At 37.2% G+C, this 15,431-nt stretch overlaps 1 protein-coding gene across 3 annotated transcripts in view; it reads left to right on the top strand.

The window, feature by feature from the left end:
- LOC131165361 (cycloartenol synthase 2) overlaps window positions 1–15,431 on the top strand; it is a 92,948-nt gene that overhangs the window by 53,057 nt on the left and 24,460 nt on the right. For all 3 annotated transcript variants that reach the window (XM_058123082.1, XM_058123081.1, XM_058123083.1), the window contains 5 exons: window positions 10,254–10,310; window positions 11,420–11,466; window positions 11,557–11,700; window positions 11,908–12,085; window positions 14,717–14,797. In XM_058123082.1, the coding sequence (XP_057979065.1) occupies window positions 10,254–10,310; window positions 11,420–11,466; window positions 11,557–11,700; window positions 11,908–12,085; window positions 14,717–14,797 (507 nt within the window). The remainder of the gene's footprint in view (window positions 1–10,253; window positions 10,311–11,419; window positions 11,467–11,556; window positions 11,701–11,907; window positions 12,086–14,716; window positions 14,798–15,431) is intronic.

The raw sequence follows: 15,431 nt of genomic DNA, 5'->3' as shown, positions 1-15,431 counted from the left end.
GTGTGCAAATGTGAGAATTGCCAGGACAAGCTTCTAGTCTTGCCGCTTTCCGAACTGTGTCCTCGTCCTCCATAACTTCCCTACCATGGTTGGAGGTGGTGCTGAACATGGCTGAGCTATCATGGGAAAAAGCTTGAGCAGAAGGTTGAGAGCCATCTTGGTGATCTGTTGGATTCTAGCATATGTTTCATTCTAGGATAGTATGGATTCACTGTCAGGAATCTGATTGTGGATTGGTTGAAGCTTAGAACTCAACCCACAAAGAAACTTGGCTGCCTAAAACTTTGCCGTTTGCCTTTTAATCTCAATGTTAGGACTAACTGGTGATAGATGTTGACTTCCTCTTACACCCCCTTCAAAGTAGTATAATACTCCCTAATGGACGTACCTTCTTGGTCATATTTGAACTTCTCATATAGGCCAAAAACATGGAATTGATTCGAAGATCATCCCATACACCCTTGGCTGTTCTGTGAAACATCACGTTTGCAGCAGTTCATTGATTCATGCTATTCCACAACCACATAAGCAATATGTCATTCTTTTTCATCCTATCTTCATAATACTTGGAGTCTGGAGATGGAGGAGAATGCAACAAATATTAGGACTTCCCTTTCGTGTTAATATGCACACACACTGCCTAAGACTACATCATGTAGTTGGAGGATTTTACCAATTTGATGGCTGTGATCTGTACATTAACATGATCAGCCAAAGCTCTATGTATAAAGGCCATCAAAACTATCCCCTATACATTACAATGAGAGCACACCAGTATGAGGAATTAAAACACAGCAACCGTGTATAATCAGCACCCTACACAAACACAGACCAGCACTTCAGAACTTCAAGAGGCAGCTCTTACCATAAAGTGAAGCTACAATCCTATGAGGAATTACTTGACTACACAGTAGAAGAGCGATAACAACAAGCACCACAGGCTCTTAGTAAACAAAATGGCAACGCAGCAGCTGCAAGCATTGTTGTCAGCAGCGACTAGAGAGAAAAGAACTTGGGCAAAGCAAGAAATCGAAGCCACTGGCAACCGATACAAGATTGCAAGCCAGCAAGCAACGAGCATGCAGAATTAAAACAGCATCACTAAGCCAACACCAGCCAGAACAGTAGAACAGCACCAGCAGTATACCCAAAACAGAGAATAACTGCTTCAAATCAGCAACCATCACAAAGACACAGCATCCTACCAAGGATGCCCCACAGCCTAACCAAGGTCAAAAGAGGTCCCTAAATGACTCTCCGATCAACCAAAAAATTTAGATTTGAGAATTAGGGAAGATAAGGGAAAAAAATGAAATATAAAGTGTCTAAAAGAACAGATCTTATAATTCAGATCTGGAGGAGATCAATGCTCTGATACCATGTTGTAAAGTTAGAAATGGAACAGAGAAGAAGAAAAGTAGAGAAGAGAAGAAAAGAAGAAAGCAAGAGAAGAAGGGGTGGCAGTTTCCTGGAGCTGCAGGGTTGCCCCCTTATATATTAGTCATAATTAAAAAGTCTTAAAGACCCCCACCCCCAAAACACACACACACACACACAACCTAATTACTGAAATAACATATTCTCTTCTAACACCGACAATATTGAAAGATGCTGTATACCAGACATGTTTTGAGGAAATTTTGTTTGAGGGGTTTTTGATAAAATTAGGTATTGAGTTACAAAGAATGAATGAACTTATAAATTGATGGACTGGTTGAGAAACTAATGTCTAGATCCCTGAATCCTTTTTATCTGTCTGATCATTGGGCTGTTCAAACTTTTGAATATGTAACCCCTGTTTAACAATTACAAAAATAAGGGATTTTTTTTTTTCCCTATTTTCACACTTTCCAGTGATTAAACACAGATTGTATTCGACAAAAAAATAAAAAAAAATTGAACACAAATAGATGTAAGACGGGAAGCGGCTGTTGGGATCATTTCAACCCAATTAGAAGGCCTATGTCAAAGAATAGGGTGAATGGTTTATTGGGTCTGAAACCCAAATGTGCTTAGTTAGTTAGCTGTATATGTATGTGTGTGTAGTTTGCTTGTATTAGGATTATTTATGTCGGGGGCTTGTTTTAGTAATTGTGTATTCTAGGGGTATGTTTATAATGCAATGTAGTTTTTGGGGTATGCGTGTAATTTCATGTGTTTAAAGGCTTTCTTATAAATAGTGTATGAAAGCTATGATGTAGGTAGTTGTTGATGAATTTGAATTGTTGATTGAACATGAGTTCCCCCTGGGTGTCTTCTCTCTCCTCCCTTCCCTTTCCTTCCTCTCTTCTATTTCTTCTAAATTCTCCCATGGCTGCAGAACCTTGATGCTGCTCCTGTATCATTTGGTATCAGAGCCCAACCACTATCTCTTTCTTCCATTTCAATTCCTTTATATTTTCTTTTTAATCTTCTTCTTCTCCATATGCTTCTCTTCTTCCTCCCCCCACTGTTCTGCAACTTCTATCTCCCTCTGCTGCTGCTTCTTCTCCTTCTCTTCTTCACCTTCTTTCCTTCTCCTCCTCTGTTCTGTAACTTCTCCGTCCCTCTCTACTGCTGCTTCTTCTTTCTTCTCTTCTTGTTCTTTGGTTTTCCACTCTGCCTCTATTCTGTTCTCTCACTCTCTGCTCTGCATTAACCCTCCCTTCTCGGTTCTGTCCTTCTCTGTTCTTCTTCTTCTCCTTCTTCTTCTACATTCTTCCTTCTTGTCTTTTCCTCTCATCATTCTCTTTCTATGATTCTTTTCTATTCTGAAATTTCAGTTATAAAAAAAAAAAAAACTGAAAAGAAGTTCTGCATTTTCTGAACCTTTTCAGAAATTCCAGTCATGTCCCATTTTTCGAAATCCTCATTTACATTCTCGATTCTTCAAAACACCACCATACCACCAAAAACCGAATCCCCCAAAACCCTTACCCTCAAAATTTCATCACCAACCAACCAGCGGTGAAGCCCCATGCACCACCTGAAATTCTCCAGCTGCCGCCCCCTTCAAAATCCACCATTGCTGGAGATTTTTTTGACACACCACCACCACCATTCGACTCACCACCCTTCGATCCATCACTCAACATAAAATCATTGCCAGAAAGTCGCCTCTGGCAACTCACGCGCCCCACGTGCCGGCGACTGCGAGTGGGATTCTGCATTACTCCCCTCCTGCTGCCAGAATTGTGAGAATTTGCTTCCCAGCCATGAGAAATTGGTGTTTTCTCATGATATTTTGATTTTCAGCATGATATTTTGATTCATAACTTGAAATTGTGCAAGTAGCGCGATAATTTACTGCGAGAAGAAAAAAATTGCCCTGCCAGCATCAAACATCGGGTTTTGTTGCTACAATTTTTAAGTTTTGCTAGTGAATTTGTTTCATTTCTGTGTGATACTCAAGATTAAAGGTGACTTGATTGTTCTTAAATAATTGAATGTGAAGTTTGTGATTTGCTTCATATAGTTGCATCATGGTGACCTATGTTGAATTGTCTGCAGTGGTGGTGTTGTTATTTGGTAGGGTACAAAATGTGGAAAATGCTTTGGAGACTATTACTTGTGCTTTGAATAGGCTAACCAAAGTTGCAGCCTTAGTTAAAAGGCCCATGGAATTTCCTAGATGGTGAAAGCTGTCCCTCATGCTTTTGCGTTGTGTGAAGGCCGAAATAATCATTTAAGGGAATTAAACTAGAAGTCTCAGATTTTAATGGTGATGGTTCTCTTGATGAATTTGATGATTGGGTGTATTCTTTGGAGTACTATTTCTGATGGCATGACATGAATGAGGCTAGAAAGTTGTACTTTGCTGAATCAAAATTGAAGGAAACTGCTCGAATTTGGTGGATTAAACAAAGGGAGATCTTTAGAAGGAGATTTGGTGGGATTACAATGTGGGATGAGATGAAATGAGCCACGCAGGAGCAATTTGTGCCTCCCAATTATCAGCAGCGTATTCATCTCCTGCTCTTTGATTTGAAGCAAGAAGAAAAGACAGTGATGGAGTACACTAGTAGATTCTATCATTGGGCTACTTGTGTCGATATAGAATGGAAAGAGGACGTTGTGATAGCTTTGTACAAGAAAGGGTTGAAGCCAGCTGTTGCCTCCAAGCTTGCTGCATGTTGTCTCATCACAGTTGGGGATTGCAGCACAGGTTGCCACTCAGATTAAGGAGAACATGCAACACAATCCTCCTAGAGCTACATCAGCCCTTTGGTTTGAGAAGAGTACTAGTGGAGTTGTATGAGAGAAGACAATTGAGCAATTGGGTAAAGGTGTTTAGACTAATTCCTCTTGGAAGACTCTTGAGCATTCCGGAACAACTCCTAGAGCTACATCAGCCTTTTGGTTTGAGAAGAGTACTAGTGGAGTTGTATGAGAGAAGACAGTTGAGCAATTGGGTAAAGGTGTTCAGACTAATACCTCTTGAAAGACTCTTGAGCATTCCGGAAAACTTCTAAGAGCCAACCATCACTCAAAAAGCTCTAAATGTCAAGGTTTTGGACATTGAGCTTCACAATGTCCTAACCAATTCATGGTTGTTGCAGAAAAGGAAGAAGAAGTTGATGATGATACTTTAGTTGAAGCTGAAACAGAAATTCCAAGTGACTTAGATGATGATGGCAATTTGAGAACCTGTTTAGTGCTTCGACATATGCTCTCTTCCCACAAGGTCAAAGAGATAGAGGATTAGAGGCAGACTAACATCTTTCAAACTCTAAGTGTTATGCCAAACACAGCTTTTTAACTTTGGTTATTGATCCTAGTAGTTACACAAATGTAGTTTCTGAAGAAGCTGTGAAGAAGTTAAATTTGGAAGTTGCCTTATCTTGGACCATACAAAATTTCTTAGGTGACTAATACCAACTTGAAGGTCCATGATCGCTGTTTACCTTCAAGATTGGTTCCATTATGGAGACAATACACTATGATATCCTTCCTCTCGAAATTTTTCATATCCTTTTGCGTCAACCATTGTTATTTGATAGGAAGGTGAAGCATGATGGATATGAGAACTCTTACTCCCTCTCCATTGACAACAAGAAGTATAAGTTGATGCCATCACGAATTCTTCTACTCACCAAGTTGAAGCATATTGTTGGTTCCTTTCTTATGAAATGAGATGACACTGTTCATGGTGATGGAATCTTTGGTACTTTCCCTAATTCGACGGAGGGAATTGATGTAGGACAAGAAGCGACTATTTGGATGGGTCATTTCGACCCAATTGGGATGCCTAAGTCTTAGAATAGTGTGAATGGTTTATTGGGTCTGAAACCCATATGTGCTTAGTTAGTTGTTTATGTATGTGTGTGTAGTTGGCTTGTATTAGGATTATTTATGTTGGGGACTTGTTTGTAGTAATTGTGTATTCTAGGGATATGTTTGTAATGCAATGTAGTTTTAGGGTTATGTTTGTAATTTCATGGGTTTAGAGGCTTTCTTATAAATAGTGTATGAAAGCCATGATGAGTCAGTTGTTGATGAATTTGAATTGTTAATTGAATGTGAGTTCACCCCCCCTACCGGCCTGCCAGGTATCTCCTTTCTCCTCCCTTCCCTTTCCTTCCTCTCTTCTATTTCTTCTAAATTCTCCCCTGGCTGCAGAACCTTGATGCTGCCCCCTGCATCACAAATGCATTGAAATTCCATATCCACGGAGGAGAACCCTTCTTATCATTCTCTATTTCTGCGTAAAACAACATCCATGATGAGTTAGAAACCTTGCCCACAATCAATCTGCAAGGAAATGGACTATCATCAACCCAATCCCCTTGCAATTTCTTCTCAGTTCCCTGAATCAAAACCTCAAATCCCTATTGCACTGATTGAAATGACATCTTCTAAAAAAAGCAGCAGATTCGTCCAAAATCAAACCAAGACAATAGATTAGATCCACCCAAAATCCAGAATGAAAAAGCCCTTTTCAATTGCAGCAGATCAACAACAAGGAACCTATCTATTCTTGTTATGACAATTCAATTATTGCAGCAAATTGGAAACAACTGAACCTAGCAACTGCAGCAGATCCATGTTGCTGCCACTGTGCTTGCAGCAGATAAGGGCAGAACAAATCTGGCAGCAGCACCTGAGACAGTCTGTTTTGTTGACTGGGAGAAGAGAGGATAAGAGAATTGTCCATCACCATTGTTATGGAAATCCCTCACTGTTGTAGATAGCAGAGAGGAAGAGTAATATAGAAAAAAGATATAGGAATTGTGGAAAGGGTTTGCAGTGCTCTATGAATTACAATGGAAAGGGTTTATATAGGGGTTTTCTAGTTTAGTTATTATTATTATTATTATTATTATTATTATTATTTTCCTTTTTTGGTATTTTCATTTGTTGGTTTCTCCTTTTTGAGGATGGCCTGTTCTCTCCTAGGTTGTATCCTAATATTCCTTTTTTTGACTAGAAAAAAGAGAATTCATTAAAAGGGCAACAAGGGGATGCCACTGCCACCCATTTACAAACTAGAGAAGAGAGAAAAAACAAAACAAAAGAGAACAATCAAAAGTGACATTATATCCATGCATTGAAAGCCATCGGTCCTTGAGATTGTGGGAGAAGTGGGAGTTCCTTTGTGAGCTGTAGCATTTCTTTCTCTCCGCATGATCCAAACGATGGTGAGAGGGAACAAGGACAAAGCTTTTTCCTTTCTCTATTTGCAGAAATACACTTCCAAGCCCAGATTTCTTTACCCACAGATTCAGCAGTGACCCAATGCACGGTTTCTGTTGAATTTGAACCGCTTAATCTGAGGTCTACATGTTGAAGGCTTGGAGGAAAGGTTATGTAGAAATTGCAAATACCTTCTCTGATCTCTCCTTTTCATCAAAAGTTTCACCATGATGATGCTGTCCGAAGTGTTGTATCTCCTTTGAGCATTGGTTGTCTGTTGAAAAATTTTGGTCTTATCTTCGCCTTACTTAAGCCATAATGCTCTAGAATTTTGTCTCCAAGAAATTCTTTCATATTTATTATTCTTTCATTTGTTCAGGAGGTTTGGGGTTGAATCCTTTCTTACTTTCGATAAAGCCCTCCTCAGGAAGTGGTTATGGAGGTTTATGAAGGAGAAAGACCACTTTTTGTGGGATATTATTGTTTCTAAATATGGGCTTGAGCATAATGGTTGGAGAACACACAATAGAAATACTTTATGGAGTGGGGGTTTGGAAATTCATTAGGAAAGGATGGGATAATTTTTTCCGATTTTTGATATTTCAAGTGGGAAATGGGTCCAATGTTTACTTCTGGTGGTGATGTGTGGCGTGAGAACAGTAATTTTAGAGCTGTCTTTCCTTCCATATACAGCTTGGCTTGTGAAAAAAATGCCCTTATTAGTCACCATCTCCAAATCGCCGATTAGGAATTTTATGGAATATTCCTTTTACTAGGAATGTGGCAGATTGGGAACTTCATGCACTCTGACTTTTACAGAATTCTCTATTAGTACTCCTTACCAAAAGATTCCTGAAGAACCAAAATGGGCTTTGGACAAAAATGGTGTTTTCACTGTTAAATCTTTCTACAAGTAGCTCTCATCAATGGGAACAAATTGCAAGAACTCCCCTTGGATTCACATATGGAGGACAGCAGCCCCTTCAAAGGTTGTCTTTTCTGTTTGGGATTCCGTGCATGGAAATATTTTAACCTTTGACAGTCTGCAGAAAAGGGGATTTAGAATCACAAATAGGTGTTTCCTTTGTATGGCTGATGCAGAATCAGTCAACCACATTCTTCTCCCCTGCCCTGGACTAGGAACCTGTGGAATTCGGTTTTATCCTTGACTGGACAGCAGTGGGTTACAGCAAATTCAGTTGGAGGGGAGATTTCGGCTTGGAAAGGCATCAGAGCCGCCAAGGAGAAGCAAAAGGCTTTGAACGTCATCCCTCTCGCTATCTTTTGGTGTGCTTGGAAAGAAGGAAATAAGAGAGCCTTCAAAGATTCAACTACTTCACTTCAAACTTGCAAAGTCCAGTGATTGCTGCTGTCTTCAGCTGGCTTAGTGGGCAAATTTTAATTGTGACACTTTACAGAGTGGTTGATGTTTTGTACCACTGGTTGCCATCCCCTCAAGAGGACCATTGGGTGGGGGGGATGCCTTTGGTTATCAATTTTCCTTGTCTTTTTTGGTTTTCGAATCTTCATGATACCCCTCTCTGCTTTGCTTCTTTTGCGAGGGGATGGTATTGCTTGGAGCTTCCGTTTTGGGAGCAACCTTAATGAGATGGAGGTTAATGAGTTGGCTCTATTAACCAGTTTGCTCGATTCTTTTCATGTTCATTTGGAGAGTGATAAAAGGATGCGGAGTTTAAATCCTTCTTGGGATTTGTCTTGTAAATATTTTTTTTTATTTTTTATATTTTATTTTCTCATGATTCTAATGCGGATCCTTTTTCTTTGTACTCTTTGATCTAGAAAGCTCAAGCTTTCTCAAAAGTAAAATCATTAATTTGGACTTTGATACTTGAAAGGATCATACCAATGCTTCAGAAGAGAAGGCCTATTAAGAATCTGTCACCCGATGTTTGTGTCTTTTGTCTGAGGAGTGGAGAGATTTGCTCTCATTTGTTTCTTCACTGCTCTTTTACTTGGCTTTTTGGAAAACATTATTTGGTATGTTTGGAGAAAACTGGGCTTTCCCCTCTAATTTGAAGGCTTTATGTAATATCACTTGTAGGGGTTTTGGCAATGGAAAGGATAGGAAAGCCTTGTGGCAATGCTCTGTTATGGCTTATTTGGTGCATCTGGTTGGAGAGGAAAGCTAGAATTTTCAAAGGTGTCCACTAATGACTTGCTTTGGAGTAGAATGTTTTATCTTGGATCACTGTGGGTGTCGGCTAATGGCTTTTTCTTTTTCCCCTTTCTTTGGAAGATCTGCAGCAGGATTAGTTGGCCCTGCTTCATTGAGCTGGATTTCGGTTTATGTTGTAACTAAATGCTTTTGATGTAAAGCGAGCGAGCTTGTTCTATGCTGATGAAATCATAGGATATGAAGAATTGGGTTGATGTTGACATATTTCTTAAATTGTCTATTAAAAAAAAAAAAAAAAACGTTTTCTTCCCAATTAGGCTGAATGCCTTGATGACTTGCATGAAGGTGGATGCCTATTTAATTTTGGGAAGTAGATGAGTTCTGATATTTTTATTTTTTATTTTTTGGGGGAGGGGGGGATATGGAAGTTAGAAACTATCTTTAGACCATGGGGATGTTGCCCACTTTCCCACACTCCATTAGACTTAGTTATGGAGATAATTGGCTGCTATGGTGACACTGTTTTGATAACATGTTATTTTCCCACATCCATTGTTATTCACCCCTTTAGCATACCACAATTTTAATTTTGGGGAAGTTAGCTTTCCAAGTCAATGTTTCTGGATGAAAGATATTTAACTCATGAACTTGAACAAGGTTTACGGATAATTGCTTTCTAGTTTCCAAGCACCCATATCACTGTGTGGTGTGTAAAAAGTTAAATCCTCATGAAGTTATCATTCAAGTTTTGGAGAATGGGGGCATGTTGATTGACATGACTGCTAGTTAATTCACACAAAGGAAATTAGAAAGTTGGGTTTGTGTGACTGTTTTGCGTGAAATGCAAACCAGACAATATTTGAACAACTTAAGGTGAATCTTGTAACCAAGGGATGACATAAACATATGAACATATCATGAAGTTGTTCATGTGGCATAAATAAATTAGTTGGTAGCTCTGTGCTACTTGTTACCTCCTGTCCTAATCTAGGTGGTTTCTTGGAAGTTGAAATTTTTTAATGAAAAGATTATTTATCTTCTTGATTCTGTGAAATAGGTTCATTTGAAAGTGCTAACTGAGTTCAAAGTGTCTGTCATGGAAGTGAAGTATGGAATCTGAAGAAAGACTACATCTCTTGCTGCATGAGTGGATAGCATTCTGTTGATAGGAAACACTATTAAATGAAATATATCTGAGTTTCCAACTTGGGAATTTCTCATTTTTAAAGTTTGGAGCAGCTTATTACTAATCAAAGGCTGTTGTTGTAAGAATTGATGTTTTTTAAAACTTGACATTGAGCATGTGAACACCAATGTCTGTGTGTATGCAAAAAGCTTCTTTTTCACTACATTTTCTATTAAATCAATTAATTGTAAGTTTAGCTTTGATGTTCTACCTCTTTGTTTTTTTTTTTTTTTTCAGATTGTTTCCTTACAGTGACATATTTTTGTAGGAGAATATTGTGATTTTTCTGATTAGCACATTTTCTTGGTTTTATTGCAGAATGGTGATGGTGGTTTAGCAACATACGAACTCACAAGGTCCTACCCTTGGTTGGAGGTGACGTGCATTAAATGCTTGTGCCTGCTATATTTCAGCTAGTTAATTCTATGGATTCCGTATGTTGCCTGAAAGTTGTTTGTGGTCAATAAAATATTACCTGCTAGTCATATCCTTATGAAAGACTATAATGTGTTTATTACCAATTGACTTTCATAAAATCTCCTTATTATTTCAAATTATCTTACTGCAAATGTTACTTGATTGAAAGGTTCTTGATTCTCAATTGATCTTTTCTTTGTACTTGCATGTAACCAGATCCATTTTTTGTTTTTCCTTTTTATTTATTTATATATTTATTTTATATTTTTATTGCGAATACATTCTTATTGTTTGTGGTTTCAAATGAGCTCAGTGTTTTCAGCTTCTAACTGACCTATTTACATTGTAGTTGCTGCCTAATTTGAACTATATAACTTTTTCATTGTGCTTCTCTATCTTAACCAAGTAATCTATGCCTTCTTATTTAATTTAGAATATGACTTCTTCAAAGCACATAAGCCTTATTATTGTTGAAATTGTTGAAGTCTTATACTGCTATACATAATGAGATGAAATAGTTCCTCTCTTTCATGTCAATGTCTCCATGAAGTAATAGAACTTCTAAAAAATTTGCTCACAGGTTCGTGGTCTACAATGTTGGAAAAAATTAGACAGCTTTGATACATGTAAGCGAAGAAAAATTTGGAATAGCACACACTTTAAAGCTAGGACGTTTCAAATACTTGAGTAGTTGAGCACATTGCACATACGGAAAATGCTAAAAGATGTGTTCACATAATCACAAAAATACTAAAAGAGGAATGAACTTGAGTTTAGTTTCCAACATATCATGCAGGTAGGCATGATAGTGCAACTGCCATTTATTCAAATAAAGAATGAGAAATTTTCTATTTTATGCCATTTATGTAACTACAATGATTTTGGAGGAAAAGTTATATATTGTAGATGTCTGTTGGCAATTAGCAGTAAATACATAATATCCTGTTTGAGTTTACAAAATCAATTGTCATCAAACTGGCCTTCAGTTTTTTTCTCTGTGCAATCTTGAATATTGGAACCTCTCTCTCTCTCTCTCTCTTTTCAATTCATCTTTTTCCTGTTTTCAGAAAATCAACCCCGCTGAAACTTTTGGTGACATTGTTATTGACTATCCGTAAGATATTAGCTCCTGATTTATGATATTTTTAATAATCTCCTTTTTGTGAAACTTTGTGATTTATTGTTTATAACAATTTCTTTGTAGCTATGTGGAATGTACCTCAGCAGCAATTCAAGCCTTATCATCATTTAGGAAATTATATCCTGGGCATCGGAGGGAAGAAATAGAAGATTGCATTAGAAAGGCTGCTGTGTTCATTGAAAAGCAACAAGTATCAGATGGTTCATGGTTAGCTTTTTCTTCCTTGTACCCTCTTCAGAGGACCATTTGTGTTAGCCTGTACATTTCATCTCACTGTTCTCTTTTGATTACCATTTTCTTGCATATCTGTTTTTCCTGTATAATCACCATTCGTGGTCTTTTCAAGTTACTATAATTTTCGTTTTTATTTGGCACATTGTTAAAATGTACTTGGTATCTAAAAATCTTGACCAGGTATGGCTCTTGGGGAGTCTGCTTTACCTATGCTACATGGTTTGGAATAAAAGGATTGGTGGCTGCTGGAAAGAACTTCAGTAATTGCTTTAGCATTCGTAGAGCATGTGATTTTCTGCTGTCTAAACAGCTTCCTTCTGGTGGTTGGGGGGAGAGCTATCTTTCTTGCCAGAACAAGGTTAAGTTTGTTAGATTTGCATTAGCAATTTCTTTCATTCTTGTAAGACTATTAGTCTTTGAACATTTTAATCTGTGGTTCTAAGCTGTTGTAAAAATTGCTCTTTATTTGTTATGCTCTCCTTATGCCTCTTGTTGTCAAAGACATGTGATGAGAAGAGTTTCCTGCAATACCCAATAGAGTATAGTTTGATATATATAGCAAACTTAATTACATTATGTTTTATGCAACACTGTACATACATTGCAAAGGATACATGCACTTTTCAACTTTTTTCCAGCAATTCTAAGGAAAAAAAAATTAATCGAACATAGTACTATACATTTGCTTTTAAGGTGCTACTTTTAGTTAGAACACTATTAGATGGCTTATTTTGTTTTTTTTTTTTATTTCCTCTACAATATTTATCTTCTTTCTGTAGCTTTCTAATTCCAACATCGTTTACACATGCCACCTGCACATTAAAGTGGGCTACTTTCTATATTTATTTTGAATATCAGTTGTTTTGAATTTGAATGTAAGTTAGAATTTGGAGCCTAAACATACTAGGACATTAAACATATTATGGGCTGAGGTCGTGTAAACTGTTTACATGGTCGTCTCCATGCATTTACATGTTCTCTTCTTTCACGTGTCATCAAAATATTTAGTTATTACCTGGTACTGTAAATGTCAATATAACCTGTAAATGAATAAAACACTTTATAAGGAATTAAATGTCTTTTTTTTTTAAAAACAATTATTCTTCATTTTGAACTTAAAATGTGATGTCAAATTCTTCTTATAAATGAACATTGTTTATGCTTTTATTCAAGTCTCTTAATTATTGTCACTATCGCCCAATTCACTGCTTATTGTAGACAATTTGGCAATTGGCAATGAAGAATAGGAATAGCATAACACTACCTCGGAGGTGATATTAGCCTTATAACTCTTGAAACTATCTCTATTTCTTCTTTCACTAGCATATAGGGAATTCATCAATTACAGGCAGACAAGGGAAAATGCTGAAGTTTTAGTCTTGAGACTGGCAACTTTATGTGAAACTGCTGAAGGTTAGGATTACATTCCAGAAGGATCAGAACACTTCTCTCTAGACCCTGTGCATTTTGCAGTATGATCATGTGACAAGTTCTTGAGTGATTTCTGGTGTTAATACATGGAGAAAAGAATTATGCTCTTAAGTACCTTTGAGACATAGGTTCACATAGATATTAGAAAATAAGTACCCCAGAAACTCTTCAATTCTGGATGGGACATCTGGCTGATACCAAATTAAAACAATCAATTTTTGGGATCTTAAGTGGAGGCCAGGTTAACTTTTTTCATCTTGTATTTTATGTGATGCATTTGTCAATCAAAAGTTTAGGGAAAAGAAGAGGGACTTGCATATGGTATTTATTTACTTAGAAAAAGCATATGATAGGATACCTAGGGAAGTTCTATGATGGGTTTTAAAAAAAAAGGTGTATGTAGTAGGTATACTGATGTCATTAAGGATATGTACGATGGAGTAATGACTAGTGTACGGACTATAGATAGAGAAATTAGAGAATTTCCAATCACTATAGGTATACATCAAGGATTTGCTTTGAGCCCTTATCTTTTTGCTTTAATGATGGACCAACTAACTAAGAGTATTCAAAAGGAGGTTCCATGGTGTATGTTGTTTGCAGATCATATTGTATTAATTGATAAAATTAGGGATGGAATAGAGACTGAGTTAGAATTATGGAGACAAGCTTTGGAAACTAGAGGCTTGAGGATAAGTAGAAATAAGACAGAATATATGATATGTAATTTCAGTAATGGTAGGAGGAATATTGGAGACAAAGTTAAACTTGATGATGAAGAAATAAATAGCACTTGTAGATTTCGATACCTTGAATCTATATTGCAAACTGAAGGAGAAATTGAAGATGGTGTAATCATAGAGTTAAAGCAAGTTGGGTAAAGTGGAGAAGTGCTTCAAGTGTACTTTGTGATCATAGAATACCTTTAAAATTAAAAGAGAAGTTTTATAGGACATCTATAAGACCAGTTATGCTATATGGATCAGAATGTTGGGCGACAAGGAAATAAAATATCCAAAAAGTAAAAGTTGCTGAGATGAGAATGCTGAGATGGATGAGTGGTATGACATTGAAAGATAAATTAAGGAATGAACATATTCGCGGTAAGTTGGGTGTAGCTTCTGTAGAAGATAAGATAAGATAAGGGATGGACGACACAGATGGTATGGATACTTGCTACGTAGGCCACATAGTGCGTTAGTGAGGAAGAGTGAGTTAGTTACTATGGGGGGCAGTAGAAGGGGTAGGGGTAGACCTGAAATAATTTGGAAAGAGATAGTAATGATTTAATATCCCTGAATCACTCAAAAGAAATAATCCATGATTACATAAATTGGCGAAAAAAGATTCATATAGCCGACCCCACCTAGTGGGACTTAAGGCTTGGTTTTGTTGTTGTTGTATTTGTCAATCAAAAGACTCTGGACTAGCTTGGTAGAAATGAGTTCAAAATCCTAAGACTGTCTTTAGTCTGAGAAAATTGAAATGTATGTAAATTTTGATTGTTCTTTTGTCATGTAGTTCCTGTAGCCATTCTTGTAACACTTTTTCCATACAGGTGTATTCCAATCTTGAAGGCAACAGATCTCATATTGTAAACACTGGATGGGCTGTGCTGGCTCTAATTGATGCTGGTCAGGTATGCATAAAATTTCTGTACTTTGTCAATGTTAATGTTGATTGTGATTTATCAGTTTAGTAGGAAGTGTAACTCTAATATTCAACTTATGATATATGGATATGTGCTGAACTATTGCCAATGCTCCATGTCTTCAATATAAGGAAATCCATGAAGTGAATTTCCAAGGACTCTCAAAAGTAACTACGAAATAAGTTTTCAAGGACTCTCACGAGTAACCATAATACCAATATTAGCATCCCATATATTCCTTCTCAATCCAAATTTATTTCTGGGCTTTTAGTCACCTTATGCTCAAGGGAGTTAATTTTCAAATGAAATCACCCCCAATCACTTTCCCACATGGTCATTGTTTTCAGATACCAAATTACTGAGACCCATAAGCCCCCTCAGCCTTAAACCTACACACCACCTCTTGGCGGGATCCCATAAAAGGAAACTATCAAGGATTACCACCCAATGAAACTGGTAAAGAAATCAAAGGCCAGTGCAGGATAGCACAACCGGCTAAAGAAGGAGAGTTTGAATTCACCACCAGGCTCAAATTTATCACACCATACTATTGCCCATATTCTTAATTCTTAGAGACTCAAAATTTAGATAATGCTAAGAACATTATATAAACTGGCCTCAA

The sequence above is a fragment of the Malania oleifera genome, chromosome 10 (genome assembly GCF_029873635.1).
Source record: "Malania oleifera isolate guangnan ecotype guangnan chromosome 10, ASM2987363v1, whole genome shotgun sequence".
NCBI classification, from domain to species: domain Eukaryota; kingdom Viridiplantae; phylum Streptophyta; class Magnoliopsida; order Santalales; family Ximeniaceae; genus Malania; species Malania oleifera.
The sequence above is the reverse complement of the archived record's forward strand: the minus strand, read 5'-3'. Positions and strand labels throughout refer to the sequence as shown.